This window comes from Ixodes scapularis, unplaced genomic scaffold, assembly GCF_016920785.2.
Source record: "Ixodes scapularis isolate PalLabHiFi unplaced genomic scaffold, ASM1692078v2 PGA_scaffold1__304_contigs__length_218370807, whole genome shotgun sequence".
NCBI lineage: Eukaryota > Metazoa > Arthropoda > Arachnida > Ixodida > Ixodidae > Ixodes > Ixodes scapularis.
In genome coordinates this window covers 72,960,757-72,974,680 of record NW_024609846.1, presented here as the reverse complement: position 1 = coordinate 72,974,680, position 13,924 = coordinate 72,960,757, and the positions used below count along the sequence as shown (strand labels likewise).

Genomic DNA, 13,924 nt, shown 5'->3' with positions numbered 1-13,924 from the left:
TAGGAATGAACGGAGTGAACGGAATGAACAAAAACGCCGAGTTTTCTTCGCTCACAATTGAGAGATTTGGGGAGATTGATGATGGTGTGTGGAGAAAACGGGAGGGAACTGTTCGCTCATCACCCTCTCTCGTCCATTCTGAGAGAGAGATAGAGTGCCTGCGCCGGGAGTTTTGCCGAGCGACCTTCATAAGCAGCCCTCTCCGAGGCAGTCGGCGGTCGCCGTCCCTCTCCTGCACTCTTCCCTCTCCCGAATGCTTCCGTCTCTCTCTGCTCGTATTTGCTATCCGGGTGTCCAAAAACCAATATGGCAGAGACTGCTTAGACACGTTAACTCTAGATAAAGGGGCAAAAAGGGACTAACAGACACGAAGCTTCAAACTCAGCTTGAAGCCTAATGTCAAAAAGTAAAAAGAGACAACGATAAATCAAATGTCGCCCAACGGAAGAAAAACATGTCGATACAAATTTCAAGAAAATTGTCAGCCACTTTGGCGTTCCCTCAGATCACCATTGAAGCTAACTAGCTTATGCTCTAAAATAAACAAAACAGGAAAACCTTCGTACAAAAAAAAAAAGAAAAGAAGCGTACACACAAACATTTGGAATGTGCCACATCGATACTCTAAAATACCAACGACATGCGGGAAATCGTACGGTATAACATGTTAACCCCGCGTGCAGAATCAATGTGCGCGCATAAGCAAGCATCATTCCATGTCTTAAAATAATATGTTGAAGGTCAACAAATTATGGCATGATTACGTTACACACTCTGGCGGGCACAATTATTGTCTCTTAATTAAAAGCAGGACACTCCGCCGTCACGGTGAGGACCCGGCCACCTGATCTGGGGATTCGCGTCATGAGCTTCTGATGAAACTGGAATTTTTAGCCGTGGCAAAAGGGCGAGGTGTCAGTCGTGGGACATTTGACACGGGGCTTTTTACATCGGTTGCTTTCGTGCACCACCCGATGGTACATAGGGCATAACTTTTCTGCAAAGCGGATTTCTTCGGAGAACTTGGTAGTCCACTGTGATAAGTGTTCGTGTGATCCTTTGCTAGATCAAACATATATTCCGGGCAAGTAGGCACCCAAACCAGAGGGGAAAGTTCTTGAGGCGTTCAAAATCAGTGTGAAGAAGGATGACGGTTGCATCAGTGCGACTTCACTCGTTTCATCAAATAAGGAATTAAATCAGTTTGGAGTGAGGTGTAATGAAGCGTGTATATATGTACATTCGTGATTCCAAATAACATTTTTATTTTTTCTTCACGACATACTGCGGACCTAAATGGTCCAAGCAGGAGTGAATACAGATCGTAAAATACACGATTAAAAACAGTCTTCAACAAAAGATATAAAAAAGGCCACTAGGTTAAAATATAAGTAAATAACAAATGCAAAAATACAGGACAAGAAGCCTCCAAGAGCAAGACACACATTACCAGTAAAAACCTATACGGTCATGAGGTAGGAAGAAGGAAGTGACTCAGTGTGGCAGAGAATTCCAATCATTGATTGTCATTGGAAAAAAGGAAAATTTGAAAAGCTTGGTGCGAGCAAAGTAAGGAGTCATTGAATGTGGTTGGTGATGTCTGGTCTTTCTTGTAGCAATGGGTTTTAGATATGCATGGCGATTAATAGATAGCTTATCCTTTGCAAGAAGAAGTAGAAACTTTAGCCTTGCTATTTGCCTTCGTTCCTGCAACAATAGGCCCTTCCCGAAAGTCAGTCAAGCAACCTTGGCAAAGTTAGCCGACGCCATTACTACGGCGTCGCCACGAAAGCGATGGCTGCTGCTGACTGTGGGCCAACCGCTGACAGCGGTTCAACAGAACCAGGAGCTTCATCGTGGAGCACGAGTCTATCTAAAATACCGCAGAGCTTCGATGTAAATAAAGTCGAATCGTACCGCACGTCCAGGTTGAGGTCGAGCCGTCAGGCTGCACGAAGCTACAAGTTCGTGACGGAAGCCTTCATAGACCCGTCGTCGATTCGAGTGTCGAGGTGAGCATTATTCTTTTCTTGGGCGTTTGACATGCATCAAATTATATCTATACTCCGTTTGGCCCTAAGTATGAGCGAAGCCAAAGCTACAAGTTCGAGCAAAACGCCGTAAGCGATCTTTGTGCGCAGTCGTGCCGTCCAAGTGCCGTTAAAGGTACCATGCTGCCCGCTTACGCTTTCGACTTCGCTTGCGCTTGAGATGGAAGCAGGGGGAACGGAATGCTGTACTTTTTATTTCGGAGTTTGTTTTTGGTTTACGTAACGTTGCGAAACTCAGTAACGTGGTTCTTCGGCGGGGCTAAAGGGCCAAGTCAAGACGGGAGTCGCTCGTTGCGTCGTGTCGGTGGATTTTGCTACTCCACGCCATGTACTATCGGAAACAATATGAGCGTGAATGCGCCTCCGCTTGTCGCCGCGGAGGCGCGTTGACGCTCATATTGTTTCCGATAGTACCATACTGTGGATTAGCTGTTCTACCAGTCACAGTGCAAGCTGTCTGTTTCGTTCGTCTTGTCCTCATTGCCGGCACGTTAGATTTCGCGGCGACGGCCAATCATGTATTACGCTGCAGGCCTAGGCACATTTTATGAACTATCGACGTGTACGCCATGAAGGTTCCCGAATCAATAAAAGCACGTAGGGCATACGACCGTATACTATCAGAAGTGAGAGTATGCTGGCGAGCTGGTTAGTGAACGTCTTAGAATGAACCCTAAGCATTGCACATTTCTAAGCATGAGTAATCACATATTCTTTGTTTACAACTCAGCATAATGCCATTACCGGGTGAAAGGTGGCATAACTTCCACACAGCTGAGTGCCAGAGGCAGTGAAAATGCAGAAGCCCGAATGCTGGCTGTCTCCTCGGAACACATTCTATGCAACAAAAATATGTAAAACAAAATGCTGATTTTCTAATTTTGATTCTTTCAAATTTATTTCAGTTCCACCGCCAAAGTATGTGTAAAGGCAAGCTGCTTTAGAAGCCAGAAGAAGAATTCAAGGCCGTACCAAGTTTCTTGTGGCATCCTCTACAGTGGACTTGTGTGCAATGCAAGCTGCGAATGCGCCGCTGGAACTAGTGGTGTGTGTAATCACTCACTAGGCCTTCTGAAACTTCTGGCTCTACTGCGAGCTAAGGACTATGCTGAAGCTCCGCCTGTTGTTGCCTGTACTGAGCTGCCCCAGCAGTGGCGCCGCCCACGGGGAGAGGCAGTTGCATCGACAAGCCTACAGTCTGTTGACTGGATAAGTGTTCGAGAAGATGGCAGTGACGTACCCATCTCTTCAAAACTTTACGATGCGCGAAGAAAACCGTTGGACCAGAATGAGACAATGCTGTCCATTCGGAAACTTGGTGCGGATCGTTGTTCAAGTGATGTCACGCCCTTTGCCAAGCGCCTTCGAGAAGCCACTGCGGACTCGGTCGAAACGAGATTTGGCCTGGCTCCTGTTGGTAGTCCCCTATCGTACCAGCACTCACTCGTTCCATTTGGATATGAGACATATATCAGCCCGGAACTGAGCCTCGTGCAAAGGAGGACCACTGCACTGCCTTCTGACCCGGCATTCTTCGAGTCCGGCGTGGCCTGGGATACCTCTGGGCACAACTTTCCCTTGCAACAGGACCTGCCTCTCAAGGTACCATTATTGTTAAGCGCAGTTCAGTTACAGCACAATACTTAGATTGTCTTGGTGATCTCAGCAAGCTTAGTCGAGGAGAGACTGAAGAAATAATCTATTTCTATCTGTAAAAATCACTGCTACATACAAGTATCGGGCCCTGTGGTATTGGCTGCAAGTATGCCCGTTTCACACTTGTGCCAGTATGCTTGTGTAGAGTATGTAAAAAATTACTCCTAATATTGATTCATGTCACCTGTAAGGCTTCACTGCTTCTCACAACTTACGAAGGCTGCTATTTTTGCAGTCTCTGCTGGTGACTTCGACTCAAGCCACAGTTTTGGAGAAAAACACACGGCAGCAGTCGAAGAGTCCGCTATGGAGGGCATCCCGACGGAACAGGCTGACAGCGTCATCCTTCGGAGAAGTTGCAACACGCGAGAGCTGGTCTTTGAAAGGCCTCAACAACCTGACATCAACCAAGGACATCTCGCACGTCCGTGCGGTCAGGTAATTTGTATATTCCCAGCTAGAGAACAAGCAGTGTTCTACCCGATAATGTCAATATTATGCTGTCCCTAGCCGCCGGCGTGTATGCTGGGTATCGACAGTGCAAGGTTCTGGTTTCAGTTTCTTTTGTTGGCGCTACCTTCGTCAATTTATTGATTTGATTTGCTGTACTGTAGGGAACAGAGGCATTACAGAGGAGAATGGTGAGAAAAGAAACTTGTACAAGAGCTAAACAGTAGAAAGTGTCTGGTTACCAACACTTGCACAAAAAGGACCACAGTCGGTGCACTGTCAACAGATGCAAGTTACTGATTCTAGTAATTTCATATACTTTGGGGTGACGGACACACACAATGTGTCAGAGCTCCAGAATGAAATGCCCACTTTGTGACTATGATCCAGGCCTGCAATGTAGATGTCTGATCCATACGTGCAATGACTGTGACTGGTTAGTCGGCGTGACTAAAGTCGCTCGGAATGCACGAGGATCTGTTAAGTGTTCATATATAGCGGAGTCCAGTTTTGATGCTTTTGTGGCAACCGGTTTATGACACATACATAAAATTGAAAGAATAAAACACGTAGGACGAGCACGAGACAACCACATTCTTTCATGGTTGTCCAGTGCTTGTCCTCCGTGTTTTATTCTTTCAATTTTACGTATTCATGTTCAACCCGCTCGCCTTTACCAGACCAGTGGTTTGTGACACCTACGCATTTATCTTTTTTCCCAATAGACACGGTATCAAGTACGAGCCAGCGGCTGTGCAACGTTACGAGAGTGCCTTGCGGGTCTTGGGACATGATATCCAGACGTCGCACTGCGGCATTGTTGTTCAACCTGACTGCCCCTGGCTCGGAGCGTCTCCTGACAGGACGACATGGGACCCGACCGAAGCAACTGCTCATGGGGTTGTCGAGGTGAAATGTCCTTATACATTGAAGGATGGAGGCCTCGAGACTGCGGTAGACTTTTACATGGTGAAGGATACTTCAGGGGTGTACCGCTTGAACCGGGAACATAGGTATTACTACCAGATTCTGGGTCAGATGGCGCTTTCTGGCCTGCTGTGGGGGGATTTCGTTGTTTATTCCCACAACTTTTTGATTGTTGAGAGAATTTATTTTTCTCAAGAGAAGTGGCTAGAATGTAAAACTACACTAGACAAGTTTTACTTCTCTGTTTTGCTGCCATACCTGTCCGAAAGTCGCACATAATTGTTTACTTATGCGACTTGTGGCCTGAATGTTTTCATTGAACATTGTCCTACTAATATGACATTTCATGCTGCACTCATTTGTGTACTCTTGTATTTTAGTGTCAATTAATGTATTTGTTCAAATGGCTGTCTTATAATATTGCAGTCAAAATTCACAAAAAAAAAAGTAGAAACTTTCAAATTAAGGCCATCTTCTTTAGGACGTGTGAAGCAATCTGGTTGTGAAGCTTGTATGATGTGGAACTTAATTGTTACTGAACACTTGCAGATGTCAACAAGATTTATGAGAGGGCTTCTTTTTTGTTATCAAAAGATAAATGTACACATCACGCAAGAATGATGAAGTCTAGTGAAATGAAGTAGACGGAACAAGGGGGCAAGTGGGGAATCATGTTGAATGCAACATATGTGCAAGAATGCAATGTCTTTTCTATGTAAATGAGCATAAGTCTGGTCAACAGAGTTATCTACGCACGCCTTTTTTGCGTCGACTTTTAACAATTTTGACTGTTGCGTCTGTTCTGCTTTCGACTGTGATGTTTTTGAAAATGGGATGACATTTGTGAACTATACGCCCCTGTCGTGGATCGAAGCGATCAGTCGTTCTTGTGCATCCTTTCATTTTCACTCGAACTTGTTTGCCCGATGTAAACCACTCCAGAGGTCAGTGAAACCACGTGAACCATGGCAACTGCACAATCACTTATTCTTATGTTTCATGTGACATTTGCTCTTATCCTTACCCTTTTCTGCGACTATAGTGCAGTGGCGTGTTTCCAATAAATGTTTAGCTGAGAGTTCAGCACTTGTGTCTATGTCACTAACAAACTGCCCTTGTTTGGAAAAGGAGTATCAACTTTATAGCAAATGAAACAAATAAAATTGTCAGTTACCAGGGTTAGTGTTCCAAAAGGGGTTCTAGGTCATAAATACAATTTTCCTTCTGCGAGGTTCTCAAAACGGATAAGGATGGGGGCTTGACGCTTGCAGTTTGTTTTGTTTAAGGGGCCGATGTGGTACACAGCAGGCCACCAACTGCAGCCGCTTTATCCTTCAGGGCCAGCTTGCTCGAAGCAGCATCTCGGTTGAGACTGCTCAAGGGAAGCGTGGGAAGACTGGGGTGCCCAGCGGCCGAGATTCGAATAAAGCTTGAACGCTATCATTAAAAGGACTTTCTTTGCGCATTCTTAACAGAGACACTTCTTTGTGCAAAGCTCCAGTAGTCGACAGCAGCACCACATGCAGTCTGCTTTTTCTTGCCTCAATACCTTTGATTGAAAACAGCCTTGGGAACAGGTTAAGAATGAACCAGAAGCTCAACACGTGCGCTCGTTACCCCTCGTAGTGTTTCAGCTGCACGCTTGAAGTTGACATAACACAGTGCCAAGGTAGAACGCTCGCACTGGAGGCAGAGGCTCTGGCACATGCTTAGCCTGTGCCTGTCTATAGAACATTGCACCATTGTGTTCTGAGCTACGTCCACATTCAAAATTACGAGCTGATATGAGGGTAACAAGTATGGCTAAGCTTACTGAGCATGAAAAAATTGATTACCTGTTCTCCTTGTCTTTCAGATTTAAAATCTTGGTCTAAATACCAGTGTAGTGAAATGCACATATACAGTGCTCTAACCTAGGCGGTAACATATGCTCGACACTAGGCTTAATGACTAAAATGTGAAAAGCTACATTCTTGTATTCACACTCACTCTGCTGTGCTGTGCTCCAGAGTTGATACAAGTTGTATGTAAAACACGTACAAACAAGTTGAAGGAAAGCTTTATTATCTGGCATAACTGCCAATGTCCTTAAACACATATGCACAAGTGATGCAAAAGAAACGCAGCTAATCTTCATGCTGGCGTAACAGGGGGCTCTGAAGGTTCATCAGAATTGTACAGATGGTCCATATCTCACTTGCTACTGGTCCGAGTGAGAGAGGGATGGCTCGATCAAAAATATGGAAGCTCTTGATTCGCTGTATTCTCCTTTCAACGTGTATACGCAGTGATGCAATCTCCTCAGTTTCCTTAACTTGGCTCTCTGTGAATGTCCCCTGGCCAAGGAACGGGGGGATATTGAGCCTTACATTGATGTCCCCCAGGAGCTCAGAAATCAGAAATCCCTTATCAGCCATTACCGAGTCATTCTCATCAAAGGGGAGTGCCAGGCATCCGCTCTGCCGTACGCATTCTTTGTCTGACATTGACCCCAGAAAGAGCTGCGACACGAATGTCACAGTTCCATCTGGGGATATCCCGACAAGTCCCTTAAAGGTGTTTGACGACTTGTATGTCGAAAAACTTGCAGACTGAAGTACGAGGCTGGTGGGAACTTGGCACTTGACCTCTGTTGCATCGAGGATCACCCTTGTTGTTCGGTACTGCTCTGTAAAAGCAGGTGGCATATCCTCGTCCACTTGCTGCCGTGTCGCCCACAGGGGAAGTCGTGACAGGTGCTGATAGAGATAGCTAATCCACGTGATGCAGAGTCGTGACACTGTAGAGGTCGAAATCCCAAATCTGAACGCCAAGTCCTTCTCGAGGAGGCCTAGCCGAAGGCGAACCAATATTAGGAACAGTTCGTCGTGAGGGTGCAAGCTTCGTGGCCGCCCTAGTTTACTACCCAGAGAGTAGGAGGTTGACCACATTTTGATGTTTTCCCCATTGATTCCAGGATTCACATACCGTAGTAGGTCAAGGTAGGCATCGTAGTTTGGCAGTCCTGTATAGAACTGCACATCCTTAGGGCTGTCCTTGAAACATTCTATAGAAAACTTCCGGCTCAGTTTCTCTTCCATTTTCTTGTTTGATTCTCCTAGAAGTTCAATGTGCCTTGTCAACTTTACGACTTCATTTTTGGCTTCGGCAAGCTCTTTTTGAACCTCCTGAAGATCAGACGCAAGCTTGCTCACATGTGCAGCTTGTTTGGCAACTTGCCCTTGAAGTGTGGCTACCAGCACGGATATCTCTGGATCTGGTGGGGGCTCGCTCCCAGAAGCTGTTGTGATGTCGTTCTCGTCGTGTGCGAGGGCAGCTCTCATGTCGACGGGGCTGCGGTTGTTCACTGGTTGAGCGTTGTGCCTCTGAAGTTTTCTTCTTGGCACTTTCTGAGCTGAGAATCTGAATGTGCTGGGCACAATCCCTTCCTTTAAAAATTTCCTGCCATTCACGTAGCCTGGAAAGAAGTCTCCGTCCCTGAAGTGTTTAGAACACACTTTTGTCGACTGGGTCACCTTAAAATGCTTTCCCTCATCTCTCCTTATTGCAATAATCCACCTCTTGAACTGCTCCTTATCCTTTGGAAAACCGAAGTAGGCAACCTGCGAGTGAAATAATGTGAGACATTACCTTGTATCACTGTTCTACTTGTCACAAAAAGCAAGCTGCTGAAAGTGCTTAATAAAGTCATGTTTCCCATCCTGCCTGTGCGTATGTTTGAATTACTTTAGTGTTATATAATGGCACACACACATGACTTGTGTGTAACTGTGGCATGCAGTGTCATATAGTTGTGACCGAGGGGGCTCTATGCTAGGAGTCTCTACTAGTCTTCAAGCAGTGTTTAAAACTATGAATGTGCACATTACCAAAGAATGTTGTCCCCGGATAGAACAGATTATTTTAGTTTCTACCTTTAGGTGAGGATCCTGAAGCATGCTTCACACTGCTTACGCACCGTGAAGCATACCAACAATAAATTCAGGGGTGTGGCGTAACAAGCACGGGCGCGAGCAGTCCTAGCGTGAGTGCTTGTGCGGACAACGTATTTTGTGAAAACTACGCTCATGTTCATGCCTTCGATCGAACTTCGCACCACAAAACGTTGTCGCAAATCAACTCTGGGTGCTCGTCGAAGTTTTTCGAATACGCACAGTTATGTTTGCCTTACGCAAGATCACTCGTGCAGTTCAAACATATTTCGAAACAATGTTCCGTGCACGCGAGTTATCCTGTCACGATTATCTTTTCGTTATGAATACTTGCGATTACGAAGCGCCGCACACGCGTCCAATTCTTTCGAAAGCGTTGACACAGACGAGATCGAGCAGCGCAACTAAACGTGCAACGTAGGAAGATTGATCTTGATTTGTTGGGCCATTAGCGTCCTAGTCCTAGTGAAGCTCGTCCCCCCGTGCGCACGGATGAAGGCTGCCTCTTCCGCGCGGATCTGCCTCACCCAATTTATATTATTCACAGTATTGTTGGCATGCAACTTCACAACAGTGACTTACCTTGTTTCCTTGTTCATCTTTCGGTCCTCTTTGGCTGCATAGGGGGACGCAGCAGTGAGTCGGCATCGCACCGATTAAGCACTAGCCGAACGGTACGAAAAACCGACGCCGTAGTAATGGCGGATTTTGTGTAGTTCGCGCGTTTGGCACCAGAGGCGCTTACTTTTGGGAAGCCCCTATTATATTTTGTTTATCTGCATTAGAGAGGAGGGAGAATCTGATCGTTTGAACTTATCGTAAATGAATCTGACTGCCCGTCTTTGAACCCTTTCCAATTTATTTATGTATTTTTTAGTAAAGGGATCCCATAAAACGTTGGCGTATTCCAGTTTAGGTCTCACAAGCGTGTTGAACGCTAACAATTTTACGTTAGGGGGTGTATTTTTCAACTTGTGTCTAATGAGGCCTAGCTTTCTAAAAGCAGCAGATGTAATGTTGTCGATGTGTTTTGACCAGCCCAAATGCCAATCAATTGTCAGCCCTAGATACTTGTAATGGTCTACCTCAGAGACGTTATAATCTTTTATTTTGTACTGAAAGGAGAGGTACTTCTTTTTGTTTGTGATTCTAAGAAAGACAGTTTTCTCGAGATTCAATTTCATTTTCCATTGGTAGCACCAGTCTTGTATAGAGTTTAAGCTTGAGTTAAGTGCGAGTTGGTCATTAGTACACAAAACATCTTTGAACAATACACAATCGTCCGCAAATAAACGAATGTTCACTCCTGGGTCCACAACAGAAACAATATCATTGACGTATATCAAGAACAATAGTGGCCCAAGGACACTTCCCTGGGGTACACCGGAAGTCACATCAAGCATCTCTGAGCAACCAGAACCAACCTCGACATACTGTCTACCCCCATGTAGATAGGATCCGATCCATTTAACGATGGCTGAGTCAAGACCAATACTTTTCAATTTAAAAAGCAGTTTACCATGTGGCACTCTGTCAAATGCCTTGCTGAAGTCTATGAATATGGCATCTATCTGACCAGATTTATCCAAAGTGGAGGCAAATTCGTGCACCGTGGTAAGTAGCTGTGTCACTGTTGAATAGCCCTTTCGAAATCTATGTTGAAACTCGGTTATTAAGTTATTTTTATCGAGGAAGTCAGTTACCATATTTCAAATTATATGTTCTAGTAACTTACACGATGTACACGCAAGCGAGATTGGCCTGTAGTTGCTCAGAGATAAGTGGTCTCCTTTTTTAAACACCGGCACAACACGTGCTAAGAGCCAATCATTCGGCAGAACTCCCGATAAAAATGACGTGCGGAATATCAGTGTTAAGAAGTGTGCTAAGGGTTCCGCGAAACGACGCAGAAAGGCATTGGGTATCTTATCAGGCCCAGGTGACTTTTTCGTTTTCAAGTTCAATAACATGGAAAATACGCCTGCAAGCAATATGCAATCAGCATTCAGGTAGGACGGCTCATGATTTTCGCACTCGTACGTTTCAGCGTCAGAAAAAACTGACTGGAAGTATCCATTAAAATGATCAGCGATCACTATGGTGTCATCAATCACTGTATTGTCAACACATATTTGGTCGATGGGTTTTCTTTTGTTGCTTAGGTAGCTCCAAAACTTCTGAGGGTCGTTTTTAATAAAATTAGGCAGAGTATTAGAAAAATAATAATCACGAGACTGCTGAACGTGCCGTCCTAGCTCGTCCTGCATGTCCTGAAGGCGCCCGTTGTTTCTACGTTTAGTTTTTTTTAAGGCGTTTAAACCTTCGCTTTAAGTGAACTATTTTCCGATTCACCCAGGGGTTAGTCCTAATAACACGCTTTTTCTTACTAGGGACAAAGTTATCCAAACAGTAGTTGCAAATAACCTTAAATTTGTTCCATAAAACTTGCACGTCTGAGTCGTTAAATCTATCAAGTGCCAAATCCAGATAGTCCAGAATACATTCATCATTGGCCTTTGAGAAGTCTTTAATTTTCTTAACTACACTTTTCCGTTCAGGTGACTCTTTCGCTAAAGTACAACAGAAATAAACAAGTTTTGGATCGCCCTCTCGACACTGACTGTATAACCAGATAAGCATCTACTAACAAAGACGAGATCAAGGATAGAGCAGCTCGAGCCTTGCTTTCGCGTGTTTTCGGTTACAACCTGCTGTAGATCATAGGCAAATATAGTGTCAAGAACAATCTCACTGTCCTGACATGAGTTAGCGGACAAATTGGCCTAATCAAAACCCGGAAGGTTGAAGTCCCCAACAACTGCAAGTTTATTGTTCCGGTATGAGAATATGTGGTCGTACAGTTGGTTTAGGAAGTCTGGTTGAGAATTGGGAGGTCTATAAACAGCGTACAAGATAATTGTGTTACCCCAGCAATTCAGCTTTAAACATACGTTTTCATGCTCTTCAATCTGATCTAAAAGCACGGCATGAATATTATCTTTTAGTATTGCAGCAACCCCCCCCCCCCCCCCCACCACGCGATGGGCGGTCTCTGCGGAATATGCTGTAGGATGGTGGAATGATACTATCATTAATAATGTCCTCGTGCAACCATGTTTCCGTTATTACCGTAATATGGGGATCATAATTCAATAAGAGAAGTTCCAGTTTGTTAACCTTGTTCACAATGCTCCGTGCATTTATGTTTAAAATGCGGACTTGCTTTGATTCTGGAGCACATGGGCGTCATTCATTCGAACGTGGTTGTAATGGTGGCAGCTGAACACGGGAGTTTGCAACGTCATCCCAGATATACCAGTCATCATTTATACGAAGCTTGTCATGTACCAAAAACACTTCTTTCCCTTGGTCCTTATCGGTCTTAGTGTTCAACCAAAGTGCCCGACGTTTTGCTAACGTGCTTGGTGAATAGTCGTTGCAAATGGATATCCGTGTATTTTTTAATTTTTTGGCATTGCGAAGTACCGCTTGTTTTTCGTTATAGTCCTGAAAGAACAAGATGACAGGCCTTTTGTCACTAGGTTTACCGAGCCTGTGAATCCTTGAAATGGAAGTGCAAGTTACACCTAGTATGCCATTCAGGACCTCTGTGATCACTTTACTCTTAAGCTGTGCTTCCGTTTCATCTTCTGTTTCTGCTATCCCGTAAACGACTAGATTTGATCGACGGCTTCGATCCTCGAGATCTGTAATTTTCTGAGTTTGAAAAAGAACAGTCCTTTCAAGATTTACGAGGCTACTTTCCAGCGCCTGAACTCGTTCCGTTTTCTGCCTGAGCTCGTGAAGAATTTGGTCAAATTCAACAAACCTGGCGTTAATTCCGCTTATCATGACTTCAGTTTTACTTTGTTGTGTTTTTAACTCTGTAATTTCTTTGTGGATTGCACTCTGTTCGTTCATTATTCGTTGAAACACCTCCTCAGTCGTAGGGCCAGGATTGGTCTCGACATCACCGCAAACAAGTAATTTGCATGCATAGAAACAATCATATGCAATGTCAATACAAGTTTGTGGGAATGGCACAACAATGAGCGTGAGAGTATTGCTCGCAAAAAGAGAGGTTTTGTGACCAACCTGTATAAAAAAAGCGTTGTCTTAGTTGACATCGTGCTCTTGTCGCTTTCGCTGAGCCCACTGAAGATGAATTCCTGGGTTAGTCCTTTTGTAGGCATTGAAGCACTTGACGTCACGAACCCAGAGGGCAGCACTTCTGCGACTGGCGATTGTAGAGACACTTGGTCATCGCTGGCGGCTTGCTTGTCGCTTCCACACGTGCTGTAGTTTCTAGTAGTGCTAGTTCCGAGTGTGCACTTCTACATCTTTGTGCTCGTTTTTGTTCTATTAAGCATAGGCTTTTTGCAACGGACGTCACTTCCGGTTAGACTCGAAATCGGCTCCAACATTGTCGTCTCCTATCATAACCTTGGTGCCGTGTTGGAGGCATTCTGGTCTTAGTTTGGCAGCAGTAGTGCCGTAGAGTCACAGAGCCGTCTTTGCATATCCACATTTCAAAATATTTTGTTTTCTAAGTCAATCGCAAAGAGGTCCCTCACCTGACACGAAGTAGAGTCCAGAAACCTGTAGTTTGAGTACTAAGCATTTCTGTAGAGATTATAGAGTATACATTATAATCTAGACCGAAAGGTTCCATGTAATTTGCCGCGATGGAACGGCGAGGCATAGACGCGGACATCGGCGGGCCCAGTTGGTGATCCCGATGACCCCATATCGGTTGCGACGCATTAAAATGCACAAACAAGCAGCAAACATCATCTGTAAGTTTGGTACCCGGTTATTTTATTTTTTACTTTGCAGAAAGACACTTGAATTGGGCGTTGACAGAATTGACTAAAGTTGGCAAGCGCTCGAGCAACGTAAGCTTGTCTA

General features: G+C 44.8%; 2 protein-coding genes and 1 pseudogene across 2 annotated transcripts; 1 reads left to right on the top strand and 2 right to left on the bottom strand.

The window, feature by feature from the left end:
- Nucleotides 1-2,785: 2,785 nt before the first annotated feature.
- On the top strand, nucleotides 2,786-5,407 carry LOC121046013. Its single transcript, XM_040499606.1, has 4 exons — nucleotides 2,786-2,805; nucleotides 2,957-2,969; nucleotides 3,943-4,145; nucleotides 4,883-5,407. The coding sequence occupies exons 1-4, from the start codon at nucleotides 2,786-2,788 to the stop codon at nucleotides 5,361-5,363; spliced, it is 717 nt and encodes a 238-aa protein (XP_040355540.1). The 3' UTR covers nucleotides 5,364-5,407.
- Nucleotides 5,408-7,210: 1,803 nt separating this feature from the next.
- LOC121835754 lies at nucleotides 7,211-8,014 on the bottom strand. Its single transcript, XM_042290231.1, has one exon. The coding sequence runs from the start codon at nucleotides 8,012-8,014 to the stop codon at nucleotides 7,211-7,213; it is 804 nt and encodes a 267-aa protein (XP_042146165.1).
- Nucleotides 7,858-9,664, bottom strand: LOC115322717 (annotated as a pseudogene).
- Between the last annotated feature and the right edge of the window lie 4,260 nt (nucleotides 9,665-13,924).